At 44.9% G+C, this 19,539-nt stretch overlaps 1 protein-coding gene across 1 annotated transcript in view; it reads left to right on the top strand.

The window, feature by feature from the left end:
• SH3D21 (SH3 domain containing 21) overlaps window positions 1-19,539 on the top strand; it is an 81,384-nt gene that overhangs the window by 54,931 nt on the left and 6,914 nt on the right. The window contains 7 exon segments of the mRNA XM_030218095.1: window positions 2,472-2,585; window positions 9,599-9,625; window positions 9,628-9,715; window positions 10,877-10,965; window positions 14,365-14,375; window positions 14,377-14,481; window positions 19,271-19,354. Of these exon segments, the coding sequence (XP_030073955.1) occupies window positions 2,472-2,585; window positions 9,599-9,625; window positions 9,628-9,715; window positions 10,877-10,965; window positions 14,365-14,375; window positions 14,377-14,481; window positions 19,271-19,354 (518 nt within the window).

Here is a 19,539-nt window from a genome sequence, read left to right as displayed (position 1 = left end):
AAAATAAGATGATACCTTTTTTATTGGACATAACTTAATACATTTCTTGATTAGCTTTCGAAGGTTGCAACCTTCGAAAGCTAATCAAGAAATGTATTAAGTTATGCCCAATAAAAGAGGTATCATCTTATTTTCTTTTCCATGTTTTATTTTGTTTGATTTCTATTGATAACCATAAGAGTGGACTAACACGGCTACCACACTCCTCTACTCATGAGATATCAAACCCCATCAGCTAAACCTGCCGTTATCTTGGCTTGAACTGCTGCTTACAGTTCCTTAAATCTTCCCATTCTCTTTCACAGTGCTTGGATAAGTATTTTCACACCTAGGCTTTCCCCACTGAGGATTGAAACATCTGATTCCTTCACTCTCCACGTTCAATTTACGTATCCTTAAAAACCCTACTATTACTATGTAATCGCAAGGGCCTGAAATACAAGGCGCTGCACGCGTCAACCTTTTCTTACATGAGCACGCAGTTCCGGAACGCGCTGCCGCGCGGCCTGAAAACGATCTGCGAACAAACCAGCTTCCGCAAATTATTGAAAACACATCTTTTTGAGAAAATTTACGGAAAGAAACCAAAACACATAAAATCTACACTCTCGCTGTTCAGTAATACATCAACACATCCACTTATGAATTCTCAATCCTGAAACCTCACCACACTCATACCTCTACTCACAAAAAAAAAAAAAAAATGTATACCATATGTTTTCTGTTATTATATATTGCCCCTTAGCTCCTCGTTGTTTCCTTCCAATGTTTCAACGTTCTTTTCCATTGATATATTCCTTACGACACTTTGATTTTGTCTCGTATAACTCTTCACAATGTAATCCATAACCGAATTGTAACAAAATGTATTTCCATCATTCATAATGTATTGTAAGCCACACTGAGCCCGCAAAAAGGTGGGAAAATGTGGGATACAAATGCAATTAAATAAATAAATAAATAAATATGTAATATTCTCATTCAAAACCTGTAATTCTGTTTACTATGTAAGCCGCATTGAACCTGCTATGTGTGGGAAAGCGCGGGGTACAATTGTAATTAATAATAATAATAATAACTCTCTGAACTTGAGCACCTTCTGATTGCTATGCTATCTGGTTTCTGCTGGTTTTCTCCCTCTTTACTATTCTTGTAATTCCATTTGCTTCAACGGGCATCAGAAATGCCTAGGCCCTAATTTTACTAAGCTGTATTAACTGTTTAATGTAGGAGTTGTCACGACGCACTAACAACTGTTAATATGGCGCTACACTAAATGTTCATGTATGCTATTTGCTGTTTTAAACGTCTAGCATGGAAAACTCTTATTTTGGGGCACATGATGGGGTGGGCATTGTGCGTTACAGTTAAAAGGGAGGTCTTTTCCGATGCACTAACTGCTCACACAGCAGGTTACATGATACATAGTAACATAGTAGATGACGGCAGAAAAAGACCTGCATGGTCCATCTAGTCTGCCCACGATAAACTCATATGTGTATACCTTACCTTGAATTTGTACCTGTCTTTTTCAGGTCACAGACCGTATAAGTCTGCCCAGCAGTATTTCCCGCCTCCCAACCACCAGTCCCGCCTCCCATCACCGGCTCCGGCACAGACCCCGTATAAGTCTGCCCTCCCCTATCCTAGCCTCTCAACCACCAACCCCTCTTCCCCCCACAATTAACCAGTGTGTTTTTTCTAGCAAAAAAGGTGCTGGTACTCAAATGTTAGGCCACCCTTCAGGAGTGGGGTGATTACTGAGGAACCCACCCCATAATTACCAGGCCCCCTGCAACCAGTCACAGAATCTATGACAAGGCAGAATCGGTGTGTAGAGCCTGAGCTCTTTCATTAAAACTTGGAGTCCATGTGTCAATTTTAGCAGACAATGGAAAAGGTGCCGGTACTCAGTTCCCCCAAGTACCCCCTCAAAAAAAGCCCTGCAATTAACTGCACCTTGGGGGGAGGGATAACTAACTGCAATCTGCATTGCTTAGCCTCTCCCACTTGCGGTCGCTTCACCCCTGTCATCTACCCTGTGTTATCCCCTGTTCCTACCCCTCCTGTCACTTTCTGTTTCTGGGCCGTCATTGTCCTGTTTTGTATCCTGATATTTTTGTAAGCCACATTGCGCCTGCTCACGTGGGTAAATGTGGGGTAGAAATGTACTAAAATAAATAAATAATGTTCGTGCAGTTAATGCACCATAGCAAATTTTGTTCTGCCTTAAGTGCATGGCAGTCCTCCCAAAAATGCTGGGGAACGCCCCCAGCACTTTCCACAGAGGTTTTGGACCTAAGAATTTGTAGTTAATATGTGCAAGGTGCAAACGTTTAATGTATTTTCCCTATCGGGAGCCTTAATGCTGACCTGGGGAAGACCTTTCCATTTACTGTCATCAGCAGAGTTTTAGTCGGTGGAGCGTTGCTAGGACAGGTCTAATTCTCCTTGATTTGTGTTCTGTACAGCAACCAAACCAGATCAGTCAGCGATGGAGAAAAAGTCCAGTGACGTTATCAAACCGGAGAAAAAGTCCAGCGACGTTATCAAACCAGAGAAAAAGCTCTCCAAAGACCAGGAAGGTAAGATCACCACCTTGGGGGGCCTGCAGAAAGCCATGTAGTTTCCAGAGACTGCAGACAAGTACACGTGGGAGAGGGTCATAAAAAAAAAAGATCTTTACAAGCTTAGATTAATTCCAGAAATTATTCAGCCCACAGCAGACAACGGTTTTTAAGCTGCTGATTGGTGCAGGTGGAATTCAGCCTGGATATTCAGTGCTGGGCCATGTCCGGACTCTGTCATTGACTATCCGGGTAAATGTGGTCACCTGGAATTAATCGGGCCCAGTTAGTCAAAAAGCTATCTTAACTTTATTCACTTACATAGTTGGTTAGCAGACTGAATATCACCACTAACCGATTAAGGACTAGCTCCACCCACTTACTGGCCCAGCAGTAACCAATCAAATACTAGCTCCACCCACTGACCAGCACGGCACTAACCGATTAACTGCTAGCTCCACCCACTGACCGGCCCAGCAGTAACCAATCAAATACTAGCTCCACCCACTGACCAGCACGGCACTAACCAATTAACTGCTAGCTCCAACCACTGACCGGCCCAGCAGTAACCAATCAAGTACTAGCTCCACCCACTGACCAGCACGGCACTAACCGATTAACTGCTAGCTCCAACCACTGACCGGCCCGCACAGGGGCAGTTACTGCTAATATTCAGCTGCTCCGTCTGATTAAATGCCTCTGAATAGGCACCAGATAGGCAAACATTAAGTGATTTAATTGACTGGGTAAATCACTTTGAATATTAACGCCTAAAAACCTTTCTATCAGTAGAGCATTTACCACAAATTGTCCAGGCATTAATTTCAGAAATCTAAGTCACTGCATCGATAACTATTTGGGACTTCCAGGGAGATTATTAAAATGATTTTAAATGATAGAGAATGCTGCAGCCAAACTCGTTACAGGAAGTCATAGGTGGGACAGAGCGGGTTCGCTTTTGATTCGTTTGCGTTGGCTCTCTGTTGAGACTCGTGCACCTTCTGTCTTTTATTTTTAACATTTTACATGGTATTGGTTTCAGCCTGTTAAGACCTCACTACTGAATTTACATTTTTTTCCCCAAACCCCATAATCCTATTTGCCGTAAGAAATTGTGACCTCCCAACTAGCTTATACGAGCACCATTGAGAACTTTTTAAGTTTTAAAGCCACATGTGAACGGAATGATTTTCCTCTGTTTATAGGATAAGAAAGGAATTTTGTGTCTTTTGGAAACTATGTAAATGATCTAGTTGTTCAAAGTAATTTTTATGATGATTTTTTGTGATTGTTTAGTGTGTAATGTATTTTAATTTACTAGTACTACTATAAATCACTTCTATAATTTACTGTACGATTTCCTTATTTGTAAAGTATTATTTGCAATCTGCTCTGAACTATATTGGTAAATTAAATGAAATTATGGTCCATGTAGTGTTTTCCTAGTGACATGCTCCGTTGGGTAAAGCATCGCTGTTGCTCAATATGAGAAGCTTTTGGAGTAAGCAGATGGTTTGGGATGGATGATGGAACTCAGTGGAAGTCCTGTGAGGTCCCAAATGTCTTAGTCTTCTCTTAGGGAATATCCCAACAGCAGGACTGATACTGGTGCTTTGTTCTGGGGGGAAAAAAAAAAACCAGCACCGGGTAAAGCCGTGACTCATTGCAGGCTGGCTGTGTTTTGCAGCACGTTAAGAGCATCCATAGGTTATGCGGCTGACGGAAGATAACCTTTCAGATCAATTTCATAAGAAAGCTGTGTGGTTTTCAGAAGCTGCAGATGACTGAGAGAAAAGCTTCTTCCAGTCCAAACTGGGTGACTTTCAGCAGCACCTTGCAAGCTGGTTGCAAACAGCACTTCCTGCTGTGGGTGATAGGATCAGAAAGGCAAAACTTCAGCGTTAATACTGGTTCTTTCTTTTTCGAATCAGAGCAGAAAGAGAGGAGGCGTTTTTGATGATTAGTGTTTAGGAGTCAGGAGAGAAGTGCTGTTACACGTGTGTGTCATATGTGCTTTGTGCCTTCTCTTCACTTGGAAGACAAAAGATGGGGGAGTTCAGTCATTGTTCCCTGCTTAGTAGGGTTCCCAGGAGGTTCCAAGACAGACAGGTTTTGCCTTCATTGCGTTTATCGACCTGCATTGACCGGCATTTTTTAGACACTGCACAAAGCCTGAGACTGGTGGTTAGAACCCAGAAGTTTGGGTGTGGTCATCCTGGATTCTGAGTATGTGAAAGGACTGAGCTGTGCCCTAGCCAGGGCTTGTTCTCAACCCAGTCTTCATGGCACACCATCAGGTTTTCTAGATATCCACAATGAATATGCATGAGAGATTTGCATACCAAGGAGGGAGTGCGTGCCACTCTCTCTTGGATATTCATTGTGGACAGGGCTTTTTTTGAGGGGGTACTCGGGGGAACTGAGTACTGGCACCTTTTCCATTGTCTGCTAAAATTGACCCATGGTCCCCAAGTTTTAATGAAAGAGCTCAGGCTCTACACACCAATACTGCCTTGTCATTTATTTATTTATTTTATTTATTGCATTTGTATCCCACATTTTCCCACCTATTTGCGGGCTCAGTGTGGCTTACAATACATTGTGAATGATGGAAATACAGTGTGTTACAGTACGATTATGGGTTACATTGTGAGGAGTTATGGGAAGACAAAGTCAAGTCAAAAATCGTTAGGGCGTAGAAACCATGGGATGTTACAATGGGGAAAAGATAAGGCGATAGAACAATATCAAGAGAACATAGGTTATAACATTTTATCTGTGGGTGGAGTTTGAAGTGAGGTAAAAATACGGGGTAAGAGAAATTCAGAAGGGAGTGTATTGAATCATTTCTATTAGTGTGTATGGACTTCATTTGTTTTGATCCTTGCAATAAATTTTCTCAAAGAGATGAGTCTTCAATTGTTTGCGGAAGTCGGTCAATTCGTAGATCGTTTTCAGGTTGCGTGGTAGTGTATTCCAGAACTGCGTGCTCATATAGGAGAAGGTTGACGCATGCAATACTTTGTATTTTATGCCTTTGCAATTAGGGAAGTGGAGATTGAGGAAAGTTCTGGATGATCTTTTAGCGTTTCTGAGTGGCAGGTCTATTAAGTCAGACATGTATGCAGGGGCTTCACCGTGGATGATTTTGTGGACTAAGGTGCATACCTTGAAGGTGATACGTTCCTTGAGTGGGAGCCAGTGTAGTTTCTCACGCAAGGGTTTTGCGCTTTCGTATTTTGGTTTTCCGAAAATGAGTCTGGCTGCTGTGTTCTGGGCTGTTTGAAGTTTCCTCAGTATTTGTTCTTTGCAGCCTGCGTATAGTGAGTTGCAATAGTCCAGGTGGCTGAGTACGAGTGATTGCACTAGGCTGCGGAAGACGGATCTTGGAAAGAATGGTTTTATTCTTTTCAGTTTCCACATGGAGTAGAACATCTTTTTGGTTGTGTTATTCGCGTGTGTCTCTAGTGTTAAGTGGCGGTCAATAGTGACTCTAAGGATTTTCGTAGATTCTGTGACTGTTTGCAGGGTGCCTGGTTATTGTGGAGTGGATCCCTCAGTGATCACCCCACCCCTGAAGGATGGACTAGCATTTGAGTACCGGCACCTTTTTTGATAGAAAAAAGTAACTGATTGTGGATATCCTGAACACCTGATGGCACTTGGTGTCCCCTGAGGACTGGGTTGAGAAGCCCTGGCCCTAGCAGCTGTCTTCTGAGGTTCTGACAGTCTTTACGGAGACTGATTCACATGGGAACATTTCTTACATATGCCAGAATGCTTCAGATCTTATTGGAGACTTGTGTGCCTTGTGGGGAAGGCCAAGACGTATTTTTATTTATTTATTTGTTTGTTACATTTGTATCCCACATTTTCCCACCTATTTGCAGGCTCAATGTGGCTTACAATTTTCTTTTGATGTGTACTTATTAACTGAGAAAAAGAAGAAATATTGAGATCTGATCTAATAATGGCATTTATTGCTCACTTTACCAAAAATTTCTAGTTGTGTTACAATAAGAATAAAGCAAGTAATAAAAACCCCTGATAGATATTCAAAAACTAGTCATATATTTATAAGAAAATATTTTATTAACCTTTTAGACAAACAGGTGGACCCTCCGCAATCACTCAAGACACCGTCAGTGACATCAAGCAGTAAAGATACAGAGAAAAAAAATTACAATAATCATTCACCCTGTCAAAACTCCCCTTCCCACAATAAATCCATCCACCCCTATCCCTCCCCACCAAACCCTTCCCCCGGACCAAATGCCCAAAAGTCAAAAGAACTAATTCAGGAGCAACAGGGCTTCTGAAATCATACTCTCATATGGTCATAGACTAGCCATACACTTAAATTCAAAAGATTCACAGCTTTAGCCTCTTAAGGATAGTCTTTCTGGAATAACCATGTCTTGACTGCGTGATGGAAACTCATATAATCTGAACTTAGTCTAATATGTAGAGGTAAAGAGTTCCAGATTTCTGAGCCCCGCTCTATAATGGTCATATTAAAAGCTTTCTTCAGCTGGCACACTGAACGAGGAAAAACTACTAATCTAATATCTTGGACTTATCTTAAAGAGTTGAACACAAAATCTGAATGACTTTACAGCTTGATATTTATTTATTTATTTATTAGGATTTATTTACCGCCTTTTTGAAGGAATTCACTCAAGGCGGTGTACAGTAAGAATAGATCAAACATGAGCAATAGGCAATTAGAGCAGTAAAAATATTCGAACAACAGTACAAAGTATGGCATGGTCTACTACTTGCAATGACAACACAATATGTACTAGAACATTATAATTGGTAGTGAAGGGTAAGGCAAAGTTGTAACATATAGAGGAGTAAAAAAGTAGGAAGAATTAGAAAGTAAGGTGATTGATTTGAAGAAAGTTGCACGTGAGGTCAGAGAAATGGTTAAATATTATCTCAGCTAGGGTAGGAGTGGATAAACATGTCCCGCTGCAGTATGTGCAGCCCGTGTCACTCCTCGAGTGTGTGAGTGTGACTAACCAGTTAGTTACTTCTTCCAATAAAGGCCTGGTTGAAGAGCCAAGCTTTCACCTGCTTCCTGAAGTAGAGATAGTCTCGTGTTAACATTAAGTTATTTATACTAACATTTTAGAAAGTAGGAAGAGTTAGAAAGTAAGGTGAATGATTTAAAGAAAGTTGCATATGAGGTCAAGAGAAATGGTTAAATGTTATCTCATCTATGGTAGGAGTGGATAAACATGTCCCGCTGCAGTATGTGCAGCCCGAGTCAATCCTTGTGTGTGTGAGTGAGACTAACAAGTTAGTTACTTCTTCCATTAAAGGCTTGGTTGAAGAGCCAAGCTTTCACCTGCTTCCTGAAGTAGAGGTAGTCTTGCGTTAAGCGGAGCCTTTCAGGCAATGCATTCCAGAGTGTGGGGGCTACTCTGGAGAAGGCTCGCTTGCGGGTATCACATCCTGTAATGATATGAATTTAAAAGCATTTGCCCAAAGTTTATGGTACTAAAGCTGAGTGATTCCTCTTAAGTGTCTTCTCTTTTGCCCTCAGGGCTCTGATGATCCTGTTTTCTTAGTCTACTAGGAGGCAATGTAGAATGGCTTGCGGCATTTACAATGTATGAGGAGATCTTTAGCCCACATACATTGCAATGTTTCCCTTTAAAAATTAGAAGTCACAAAGTAGGTGTGCTTAAAAAAAAATTGTCTTCATACTCTGCACCTCATACTTCTGTGTGAAGCCAAACAAGTGCACAATTGTATATATACAGTTAAAAATAAAACTTATGCACTTCATTTACTTTTCCTGACCTAAATACACCTATGGAAATCCCTCATAACCTGGCAAAGAGAATGTATGCTGTGGAAGGCTGAATACAAGAGTACTATTTTCAAATAGACTAATTTACCCTGGCTTTGAAAATTTCACTGTTACTAGGGTACATAAGAACATAGCGGGGATGGGACGACTTCCCTATGAAGAAAGACTAAGGAGGCTAGGGCTTTTCAGCTTGGAGAAGAGACGGCTGAGGGGAGACATGATAGAGGTATATAAAATAATGAGTGGAGTGGAACAGGTGGATGTGAAGCGTCTGTTCACGCTTTCCAAAAATACTAGGACTAGGGGGCATGCGATGAAACTACAGTGTAGTATACAGTAGTTAAAATAAATCAGAGAAAACTTTTCTTCACGCAACGCATAATTAAACTCTGGAATTCGTTGCCGGAGAACTTGGTGAAGGCGGTTAGCTTGGCAGAGTTTAAAAAGGGGTTAGACAGTTTCCTAAAGGACAAGTCCATAAACCACTACTAAATGGACTTCGGAAAAATCCACAATTCCAGGAATAAATGTATAGAATGTTTGTACGTTTGGAAAGCTCGCCAGGTGCCCTTGGCCTGGATTGGCCGCTGTCGTGGACAGGATGCTGGGCTCGATGGACCCTTGGTCTTTTCCCAGTGTGGCATTACTTATGTACTTATAAGAGTAGCCATACTGGGTCAGACCAATGGTCCATCTAGCCCAGTATCCTGTTTCCAATATTGGCCAAGCCAGGTCACAAGTACCTGACAGAAACCCAAATCATGGCAACATTCCATGCTACAAATCCCAGGGGAAGCAGTTGCTTCCCCATGTCTTTTCTATGGACTTTTCCTCCAGGAACTTGTCCAAACCTTTTTTTAAACCCAGATATAGGGTAGAAACAGTATGAATGAAAAAATAAAAGATGAACAGTAGGGGGCAGAAAAGACCCAGCTGTTCTAGGTGAAAATGTAGGAGAAAGAATGACATAGTAAGCGACGGCAGATAAAGACCTGATTGGTCCATCCTGTCTGCTCAGCAGCCACATTCATTCTAAGGATGCATTAAATCTTTCAAAGCTGAAGATTTTTTTTTTCTATAATCTTGTTAAAAGCTGATCCAGATCTGTCATCGTCTCCTGTTCTTTCTATGTTTCTTCATTTATTTTGTTTGTTACATTTTTATCCCACATTTTCCCACCTATTTGCAGGCTCAGCTTCTCTCTTACAAGAGCCCAAGGACCCAAAGACAGATCTTCCTCCAAATCAAATCACCCACACACCAAGAAATCTGCACCTCCGCCCCCTATTCCAGCAAAAAACAAATCTGCCTTTGGGGCTTCCAACAGGTAAGATCTGGTGCGACATCCCTGACCTGAGATATAATACAGTGGTAGCTGACCCGCTAGCACTGAGGTCTCAAGAGTGGTTATCCACTCCAGGCTCCGCTCATTCTGCCTCGCCTCACCCTATGCCTGGAACAACCTTCCTGAGCCCTTACGCCAAGCCCCCTCCCTGCCCATCTTCAAGTCTTTGCTCAAAGCCCACCTCTTCAATGCTGCCTTCGGCACCTAACTCTCACCTCTCAGGAAATCCAGACTGCCCCAATTTGACTACCCCTATCGGACTGACTGTTCACTTGTCCTTTAGATTGTAAGCTCTTTGAGCAGGGACTGTCCTTTATGTTAAATTGTACAGCGCTGCGTAACCCTAGTAGCGCTTTAGAAATGTTAAATAGTAGTAGTAGTAGTATCCTGGCTGGGAATACTGTACAGAGCCCCTTACCATTCTCCTGAGATATAATGCAGTAGCCATGCTTATCACGGCATGTCTGCATCCTACGTCTTCGTCAAATTTTTTATTAACAGTGGGCTGGTGCTTACTCTCATTCCAAACATAGCTGCTGGGAGAACACAAGAGGTCACTAGTATTTTTACTGCCACCTCCAGGTGATATAGAAAAGTGCATTTCATTCTGCGACCAAGTCCCCTGCTCTAGTGGTGATGTTACAGTTTTACAGACTAGAACCCAGGAAGATACATCATTAGAATCACTTATATGTGCATAATATAAAGTTCTAGAGCCAACCAGTGGCGTAGGAAGGGGGGGGCGGTGGGTCGGTCCGCCCCGGGTGCACGCCGCTGGGGGGTGTCGGCGCCTGGCTGGTTCCTTGCTCTCTCTGCCCCAGAACAGGTTACTTCCGGGGCAGAGAGAGCAAGGAACCAGCGAGGCGCCGACACCCCCCCAGCGGCGTGCTCTCGGCGGATTGGGCCTCCCACCCGCCCCTCACCGCCTTCTAGGTATGTTCTCGCGGGCGGGGCGGGGGGGGGGGGTGCGTCGCGCTGCACCCGGGGGGGGGGGGTGCACAGCGGCGACCCGCCCCGGGTGTCAGCTGCCCTCGCGACGCCACTGGAGCCAACCCAATTCCATCGCAGCTGTTACTGTGTGTAGCAAGAAGCAGTGTGGTGCCTTCATCTGTACGTTTTACACTTTTTCTTTAAACTTTTCAGAGCCAGTAGGGACTTGCAGGATGCAAAACTTGCAGAAGTGATCAAAGAGAAGCCTGCAGCAGTGTCTGAAGAGAAATCAGTGACGCCAGGTATAGAAGCTGACAAGCTCCCCTTTACAGAACTAGCTCTAGCTCTTTAGGTGTCCTTTACAGCTCCATTTACATATTTTACGGGAACAGTTGGTAAACGCAAGGGCAGAACCTTTTCACAGCAATACCAGGAAAGTGGATGAGTGGGAAAACGTTACTAACCACTGATTATACATTCTTGAAACCACTAACAACGTAGCTGCTGCTGTTTAGTAGAGGAAAAAGCATTTCCAGCACGTAAGCAACACAACAAAGTCAATGATGACTGAAAAACATAGTAACATAGTAGATGACGGCAGAAAAAGGCCTGCATGGTCCATCCAGTCTGCCCAACAAGATAAACTCATATGTGCCACTTTTTGTGTATACCTTACTTTGATTTGTACCTGTCTTTTTCAGGGCACAGACCGTATAAGTCTGCCCAGCACTATCCCCACCTCCCAACCACCAAGCCCCGCCTCCCACCACCGGCTCTGGCACAGACCGTATAAGTCTGCCCAGCACTATCCCCGCCTCCCAACCACCAACCCCGCCTCCCACCACCAGCTCTGGCACAGACCGTGTAAGTCTGCCCAGCACTATCCCCGCCTCCCAACCACCAGCCCCGCCTCCCACCACCGGCTCTGGCACAGACCGTATAAGTCTGCCCAGCACAATCCCCGCCTCCCAACCACCAGCCCCGCCTCCCACCACCGGCTCTGGCACAGACCGTATAAGTCTGCCCAGCACTATCCCCGCCTTCCAACCACCAGCCCCGCCTCCCACCACCAGCTCTGGCACAGACCGTATAAGTCTGCCCAGCACTATCCCCGCCTCCCAACCACCAGTCCCGCTGCCCACCACCGGCTCTGGCACAGACCGTATAAGTCTGCCCAGCACTATCCCCGCCTCCCAACCACCAGTCCCGCCTCCCACCACCAGTTCTGGCACAGACCGTATAAGTCTGCCCAGCACTATCCCCACCTCCAAACCACCAGCCCCACCTCCCACCACCGGCTCTGGCACAGACCGTATAAGTCTGCCCAGCACTATCCCCGCCTTCCAACCACCAGCCCCGCCTCCCACCACCAGCTCTGGCACAGACCGTATAAGTCTGCCCAGCACTATCCCCGCCTCCCAACCACCAGTCCCGCTGCCCACCACCGGCTCTGGCACAGACCGTATAAGTCTGCCCAGCACTATCCCCGCCTCCCAACCACCAGTCCCGCCTCCCACCACCAGTTCTGGCACAGACCGTATAAGTCTGCCCAGCACTATCCCCACCTCCAAACCACCAGCCCCACCTCCCACCACCAGCTCTGGTACAGACCGTATAAGTCTGCCTAGCATTTTCCCTGCCTCCCAACCACCAGCCCCGGCACAGACCGTATAAGTCTGCCCAGCACTATCCCCACCTCCCAACCACCAGCCCCTCCTCCCAACCACCGGCTCTGGCACAGACCGTATAAGTCTGCCCAGCACTATCCCCGCCTCCCAACCACCAGTCCCGCTGCCCACCACCGGCTCTGGCACAGACCGTATAAGTCTGCCCAGCACTATCCCCACCTCCCAACCACCAGCCCCGCCTCCCACCACCGGCTCTGGCACAGACCGTATAAGTCTGCCTAGCATTTTCCATGCCTCCCAACCACCAGCCCCGGCACAGACCGTATAAGTCTGCCCAGCACTATCCCCACCTCCCAACCACCAGCCCCTCCTCCCAACCACCGGCTCTGGCACAGACCGTATAAGTCTGCCCAGCACTATCCCCGCCTCCCAACCACCAGCCCCGCCTCCCACCACCGGCTCTGGCACAGACCGTATAAGTCTGCCCAGCATTATCCCCGCCTCCTACTGACATGTCCCCATCCAGTCTGCCCTGTTACGACTGAACCCCACATGGCCACACTCAGCCCAACTCCAGCTTCAATGTCTTGTACCAAAACCCTCAGTCCCTCTCCTTCTATCACCCTCCATCTCAACTGTGCCCAGTATCTTTAACATACTGGTCTGCGTCATGAACACTGATAGACCAGTTCAGGCCTTGTCACCTTCATCTATTTTTCCTTCCAAATCAGTATGGAATCCAACACCCAGCTTCATTTACTTTAAATTTAACTCGAGCAGCTCAAGATGAGTTACAACACAGGCAAAGCAGCTGTTTCCCTATTCCTGAGGTGATGGAGGGTGATGTGACCATTAGTGGGAGAATCAGGATTTGAAGTATTTATCCAGCCACTGCTGTAACCACTGAGCCACTCATCCACACTTTCATGTTTCAGCACCAAACTTTGTAGTAGGCCATACAACCATCAAAACCCCTGAAATATCAAAGAGCTTGATGGCAGATGCAGGGGCGTAGCCAGACAACAGATTTTGGGTGGGCCTGGACAAGAAGTGGGTGGGCACCAAGTGTTCTCCCTCCCCCACCACCATGAAAAAAATATCTCAGCTGGTGGGAAAACACTTCTTTCCACCTTGGCCATCTGCAGCAGGCATACGCTGAAAACTGAGCATGTGCAGGTGCCAGTATCGTGCAGAGTAGCGTTTTCATTACCATCAGGGGGAAGTCTTCAGCTGGCGGAGCTTGGGATCCCCACCAGCTACTGCTAAACATGTGCTACTGATGGGTGGGCCTGAGCCCTAAATGGGTGGGCCCCGGCCCACCCAGGCCCACCTGTGGCTATGCCACTGGGCAGACGACACCTCCAGTTAATCTGCTGCAGTAGCACAGACCCTACCTGACCTCCGTCTGAAGCTTCACAGCTGAGGAACCCCGGTGACACTTTGCATTTCACTGTTGCACACAGAATTGAAAAACAGAGTTAAACCAGTGAGACAGGAACCAATTTCCTGTATACAATGGCGATAAAATATAGGTATAATAAGGGGTACTTACACTCTAACCCCTAATTCTAGAAATGTGTACACTCAATTGCACGCTTAGCATAGAAAGCTGCACATGCAAGTTATAGAATAGTGTAACTGAATTAAATAATTAGCTGCTAATTGGCATTAACCAATTATTGGCTATAATTGGCCTTAGTTGGTACTAATTAGCACAGATTAGCAGTTATGCAACGTCCAGAGCGTGGACCTGGGAGGGGCATGGGCGGGTCAGGGGTGTGGGTTATAAAAATATGCAAACCATTGAGCTAGCGCAAGTGCTGGTGTGGAAATGTGGCCTTACACTATTATTCTATAATAGCAGTTGCACGCACAATTGCCATTATAGAATCTGCACTTAGTGCGCATCATCCCAGCACCTAACTGTAGGCGATCTATAGGGAATCACCCCGTACGTGGGTAAGTGAGGCAATGGCAGATAATGGTTTTCCTGAGCTCACTGGTAGAAGCAGGATTTGAACCCTTGAACTTCCACGGCTCACTAAACACTGATCGCTTCCTCTTGTTTTGCAGAGGCGGATAGTTTTCGATGCTGTCATGGTGTGTTCATCAAAACTGAGCCACCCTACCGTTGATAGGCCAAAGGTGCAAGGCAAACGACCCCCAACACTTCCCTGTATCCCCTCTTTGGTGAGTCCTTCCTTTCTTTTTTTTGTTCTTTGTATTCACCAGGACTATTTGAACACTTTATTACAGAGCACTTCAGCTGTTTCAGGTTTTACTAGTGTTGACCCCCCACCCACCTCCAATTATATGGAGGGAGAGCATGGGATATCCCTGGGTGGGAGGAAGGCCCAGCCCAAGAGGAATGGTGTTGAAATAAACTGCAGAAAGAAAGTGGGTTAAGGAGTTGATTGATAGGGGAGTTGGAGCTGAAGGTGATAAAGGCTTCTGTTTTGGGGGGGAGTGGTCTTTGGTTGCCTGTACCCCCGCTGGGACCCTTGGTTTAAAGGGGGGGGGGTCCCAAAATGGCTCAATAAACTCAGGCTGATAGTTGCTGCCCCATTAAGTGGCAACGATGAAGGTGTCGCAGCTGAGGGTGGGTAAGGAGAACCCAGCCTGAATCAGGAACCTGGACAGGGGAAGCCAGTTCAAGGTCAGGGTGCAGCTCCAGAAGTGCCATTGCTGGAAGAAGGAGAGCCTGAAGAGTCTGTGCCTGAGGAAAGTAGAATGTGATCAAGGAAATTCAACAGCAGCCTTGAATTATTACCAGCTTTCTGTGATGGGTAAAGGACAAGAGTATCTGTAAATGTGTAAATACTGAAATTACTATGAAGGTCAAGATTGTAATACACAGTCTTGAATGGACAGGAGTTGCACTGTATATATGGAGTTATAAGCAGTTCATCTTTTCTAGCGAAAAAGGTGCCGGTGCTCAAATGCCGGGCCACCCTTCAGGGGTGGGGTGATCACTGAGGGACCCACCCCACGATAGTCAAGCCCCCTGCAAACGGTCACAGAATCTATGACTAGGCAGAATTGGTGTGTAGAGCCTTGAGCTCTTTCATGGAAACTTGGGGTCCGTGGGTCAATTTTAGCAGACAATGGAAAAGGTTGCCGGTACTCAGTACCCCCAAGTACCCCCTCAAAAAAAGCCCTGGTTATAAGACATTGATTTGAATGCCATTTGAGTTTGCATCAAAAGACACTATTGGACTACTTTGTGATTTCTTGGAAGTGGGAGTAGGGACGCTTGCTCCTGTACTGATGAGACACTATAAGGAAGCCCCACTTAATTTCCCAATCCCTGGATCTCTATTCCAGACCTTACTACTACTACTTATCATTTCTAAAGCGCTACTAGACGTACGCAGCGCTGTACACTTGAACATGAAGATACAGTCCCTGCTTGACAGAGCTTACAATCTAATTAGGACAGACAAACAGGACAAACAAGAGATAAGGACAAAGAGTTTCAAGATTCCGGAATCCCAAAGAGTAACAAGGTTCCGGAATCCCAAAGAGTATCAAAATTCTGTGCAGAATCCCGAAGAGTAGCAAGATTCCGGAATCCCAAAGACTACTACTACTACTTATCATTTCTAAAGCGCTTCTAGACTTACGCAGCGCTGTACACTTGAACATGAAGAGACAGTCCCTGCTCCACAGAGCTTACAATCTAATGAGGATTACAGAGAGAGCGAGAGTATGGTATACTGGAAGTAGAGAGAGTTTCCCTGTGACCTGGTTCAGTGTGGAATGAGCTGAGTTGGTGCTGGAGTTGCTGAGGCCCAGTTTACTTGAGGAACTTAACTGAACACATCTGCGTTATCTGCCTGTAATGTAGAGTTAGTGAGCAGAACTGTTCTGCTGTGGATAATTTAATTCGTAGTAAAAGCTGAAACAACATAAACACAGCAGTATTTGCCACAGAAGTCTTTATTATCCTGAGATGAATGTGCCTTTCTGCTTCATTTCACAGTTGTTCTCTCTTTTTTTTTTTAATAACACCAAAATCTCCATAAGGAAAATCCAAAGCATCCAATTAACACCATTTCACAGCTCTTGAAATACTAATTAAATGTAATTTACACTCAAGATCTCCACACATTTTCCTTCAAGCTCGTTCTACTTGCTGGTGGTGGTAGGGGGGTTTCTTTCACTTAGTGACCCTTTGAACTTAAAGGGCCATGGATTTGATATTTATTTATTTGGATTTTTCTCACACCTTTTCAGTAGTAGCTCAAGGTGAGTTACATTCAGGTACTCTGGATATTTCTCTGTCCCAGGAGGTCTCACATTCTAAGTTTGTACCTGAGGCAAGGGAGGGTTAAATGACTTGCCCAAGATCACAAGAAGCAGTAGCAGGATTTGAACCAGCCACCTCTGGATTGCAAGACCGGTGCTCTAACCACTAGGCCACTCCTCCACTCCTTTCTGTGGTACAATCAAAGCCGTTACATTTTATCATTATATTCAGGCACTTTCTCTGTCCCTAGTGGGCTCACAGTCTAACTTTTGTACTTGGGGCAATGGCGGGTTAAGTGACTGGCAAGGAGCCACAGTGGGAGTCAAACCCAATTCCCCAGGTTTGCAGCCCACTACACTAACCATTAGGCTAGTGGTCTAACCACTGGGTCAGATTGGCTTCTCTACAAGTTGCAACTCTGTGCATCCAGGGTTATCTATCTCTTCTTTGAGGAGTTTGTATACTGCAGTGTTCAAGCTGTCATATTGGCTCAGAGAAGGGCTGAGTGGTAGTGAAAGCATCCTGTTGGATTTCCTGGATTCTTGGTTTTCCTGGATTAACCCAAAAAGGACCAATTCTAGATTGTGGTGAATGAGCCAATGAGCTGTTTCATGCTGTTCAGTGAAGTTTTGGGGATTTATTTTATTTATTTCCATTTCTGCTTTATTCACAGCCTAACATGGCTACATAAAACAAACATTCAATGTAAATTTATTTATAATTTTAACAGAACAAATGTAATATCACAAAGAGGGTCACAGCCCCAAAAAAAGAAATAAGAAAATGCATTAAATTCTTTTCAGAAAAATCAAAAGGAGGTGATGGATCAAACAAATGCCTGCCTCATTATAGAGAGAGCCTCGCATCCGAGTATAGTGCATTTCAGAGACTCAGGTCATACCCAGCATTCCCTTGGTTAAGAGTGAGGTTCACTCTTCTCATGGTATGCACAAGACATAGTCAACGTTCATAGATTATTCAGAAGCTGACTTGTTCTGTGGACTCACATCAGTCACCAACACGTGGCCAGACCCTCCTTCCTTGAAGCCGTGGATGTGAGAGGGTAATTTTATGCCCCATTTGGTACTATTTTATAAAGGCTCATAGGTGCCTATGTGCCTTTATAAAATACTAGCGTAAGCAGCAGAAATTGTGCCTATGTGGCAGGTGCGTTCAGTTATACCTGGTCAAATATTGGTGTAAATATCCATGCCTCAATTATTTAAGTACACGCATAAATTAGTATTTCTATTATCTAAGCAAGATGTTCTTGCACACTCTGACATGCCTGTCAGCAAAGCAGACACCATGACGTCAACATGCGCAAGGTCATGCTGGTCAGAATTTTATCACAGACCATTTATATGTGTGGTGTCATATTACTACTACAACTACTACTACTATTTAGCATTTTTATAGCGCTACAAAGCTTATGCAGCGCTGCACAAACATAGAAGAAAGTCCCTGCTCAAAGAGCTTACAATCTAATAGACAAAAAATAAAGCAAGCAAATCAATTAATGTGTAGAGGAAAGAGGAGAGGAGGGTAGGTGGAGGCGAGTGGATACAAGTCAGAAGCAATGTTAAAGAGGTGGGCTTTCAATCTAGATTTAAAGATGGTCAAGGATGGGGCAAGACGTAGGGGCTCAGGAAGTCTATTCCAGGCGTAGCGTGCAGCGAGACAGAAGGAGCGAAGTCTGGAGTTGGCAGAAGTGGAGAAGGGAACAGATATGAGAATAGCTTTATAAAATTACCCTCTTGCAGGGCTGCTGTTCTGGACTGCCAGGAGAATCTTCAGAGCTGCCAAACCGTCTTTGTTTTGGAGTGAATTCCTTTGGTCCCTTTGGGCTTCTTGAGCTACACCCCAGAGCATTGTGATACTTTTAAACCGGTTTTCTTCCATTTGAAATCAACACAATAAGTATTAAGATACATCAGGAGGACGTTAAAAAGCCAGGATGGACCAAGTGTACCTTTAGAGACGGGGGGGGGGGGGGGGGGGGGGGGGGGGTCATTTGACAACTCTGGATCTCCATCTGGTGGAGAGCACAGACAGCTCTACGCCCTTGAGAATAGGCTGAGCAGCCCCTGCCTTTGTGTTTTATAGAGAAACTGAAAGTGCTAATGACAGATCTACCAATGAACCTTTATCTTCCAACTTCTAAGGAAAACGTATTTTTGCAAACCACACAGAACCCTGTAAAGGGAGAGTTTAGTGGTCAACAAGAATAAAATTGATATTCATATTGAAAAGTGGAGCAGTGGGTATTTCCTCATGTCTTTAAAGGAGGCCACGCCAAGATCAGCCACTGTAGCTCATAGTGTTGAGATGCTTCGGGAGGATGTGGTTAAAAAGCCCACTTGCTGAGTGGGTCAGAGATCTGAAATTTAAGTAGGCAGATCCAGTAGGTTACGTTGCGAAGGGGCTGGGTGCTCCATCAAAGGCTGAGCGTGTGTTTTCATGGTACAGGCCTTTTTGAGTAAATGCCTCTTTCAATAGTGTACTTCTAACACTAACTTTTTTCTTGTTATAGAAAAGGATTTCTCATTTAATTCATGTATATTATTATTGTCTTTGCCTGATTGTTTATGAGGAGTAAATGCTACCTGGGGTCTTTTCACCATGACAGGACTTATTAACACCCTCTCTTTCTATCAATCCAACTGGTTGCATAGGGGGTTGTTGTAGCCATTAAATATGTACCCGTATGTTTTCTCCCTTTCTTTAAAGCCTGAGGAAACTGCTTCTTCGAGGGAGAGCAAACAGGAAGAAGCAGAAGAAAAGCCAAAAACCAAGGGTGCTGCGAAAGGAAAGGTGAGTTCAATTCCCACTTCAGCTCCCTGTGACTCTGGGGAAGTCACTCATCCCCTCCATTGCCCCAGTTACAACATCACATTAATATCATTCTTCTTTGAAACATTTTATCAGAGCTTAATTTCTGGGGGAACGTCCTGGAACACAGTTAAATTGTACAGCGCTGCGTAACCCTAGTAGCGCTT

The sequence above is a fragment of the Microcaecilia unicolor genome, chromosome 11 (assembly GCF_901765095.1).
Source record: "Microcaecilia unicolor chromosome 11, aMicUni1.1, whole genome shotgun sequence".
Taxonomy (NCBI): Eukaryota; Metazoa; Chordata; class Amphibia; order Gymnophiona; family Siphonopidae; genus Microcaecilia; species Microcaecilia unicolor.
The sequence above is the reverse complement of the archived record's forward strand: the minus strand, read 5'-3'. Positions and strand labels throughout refer to the sequence as shown.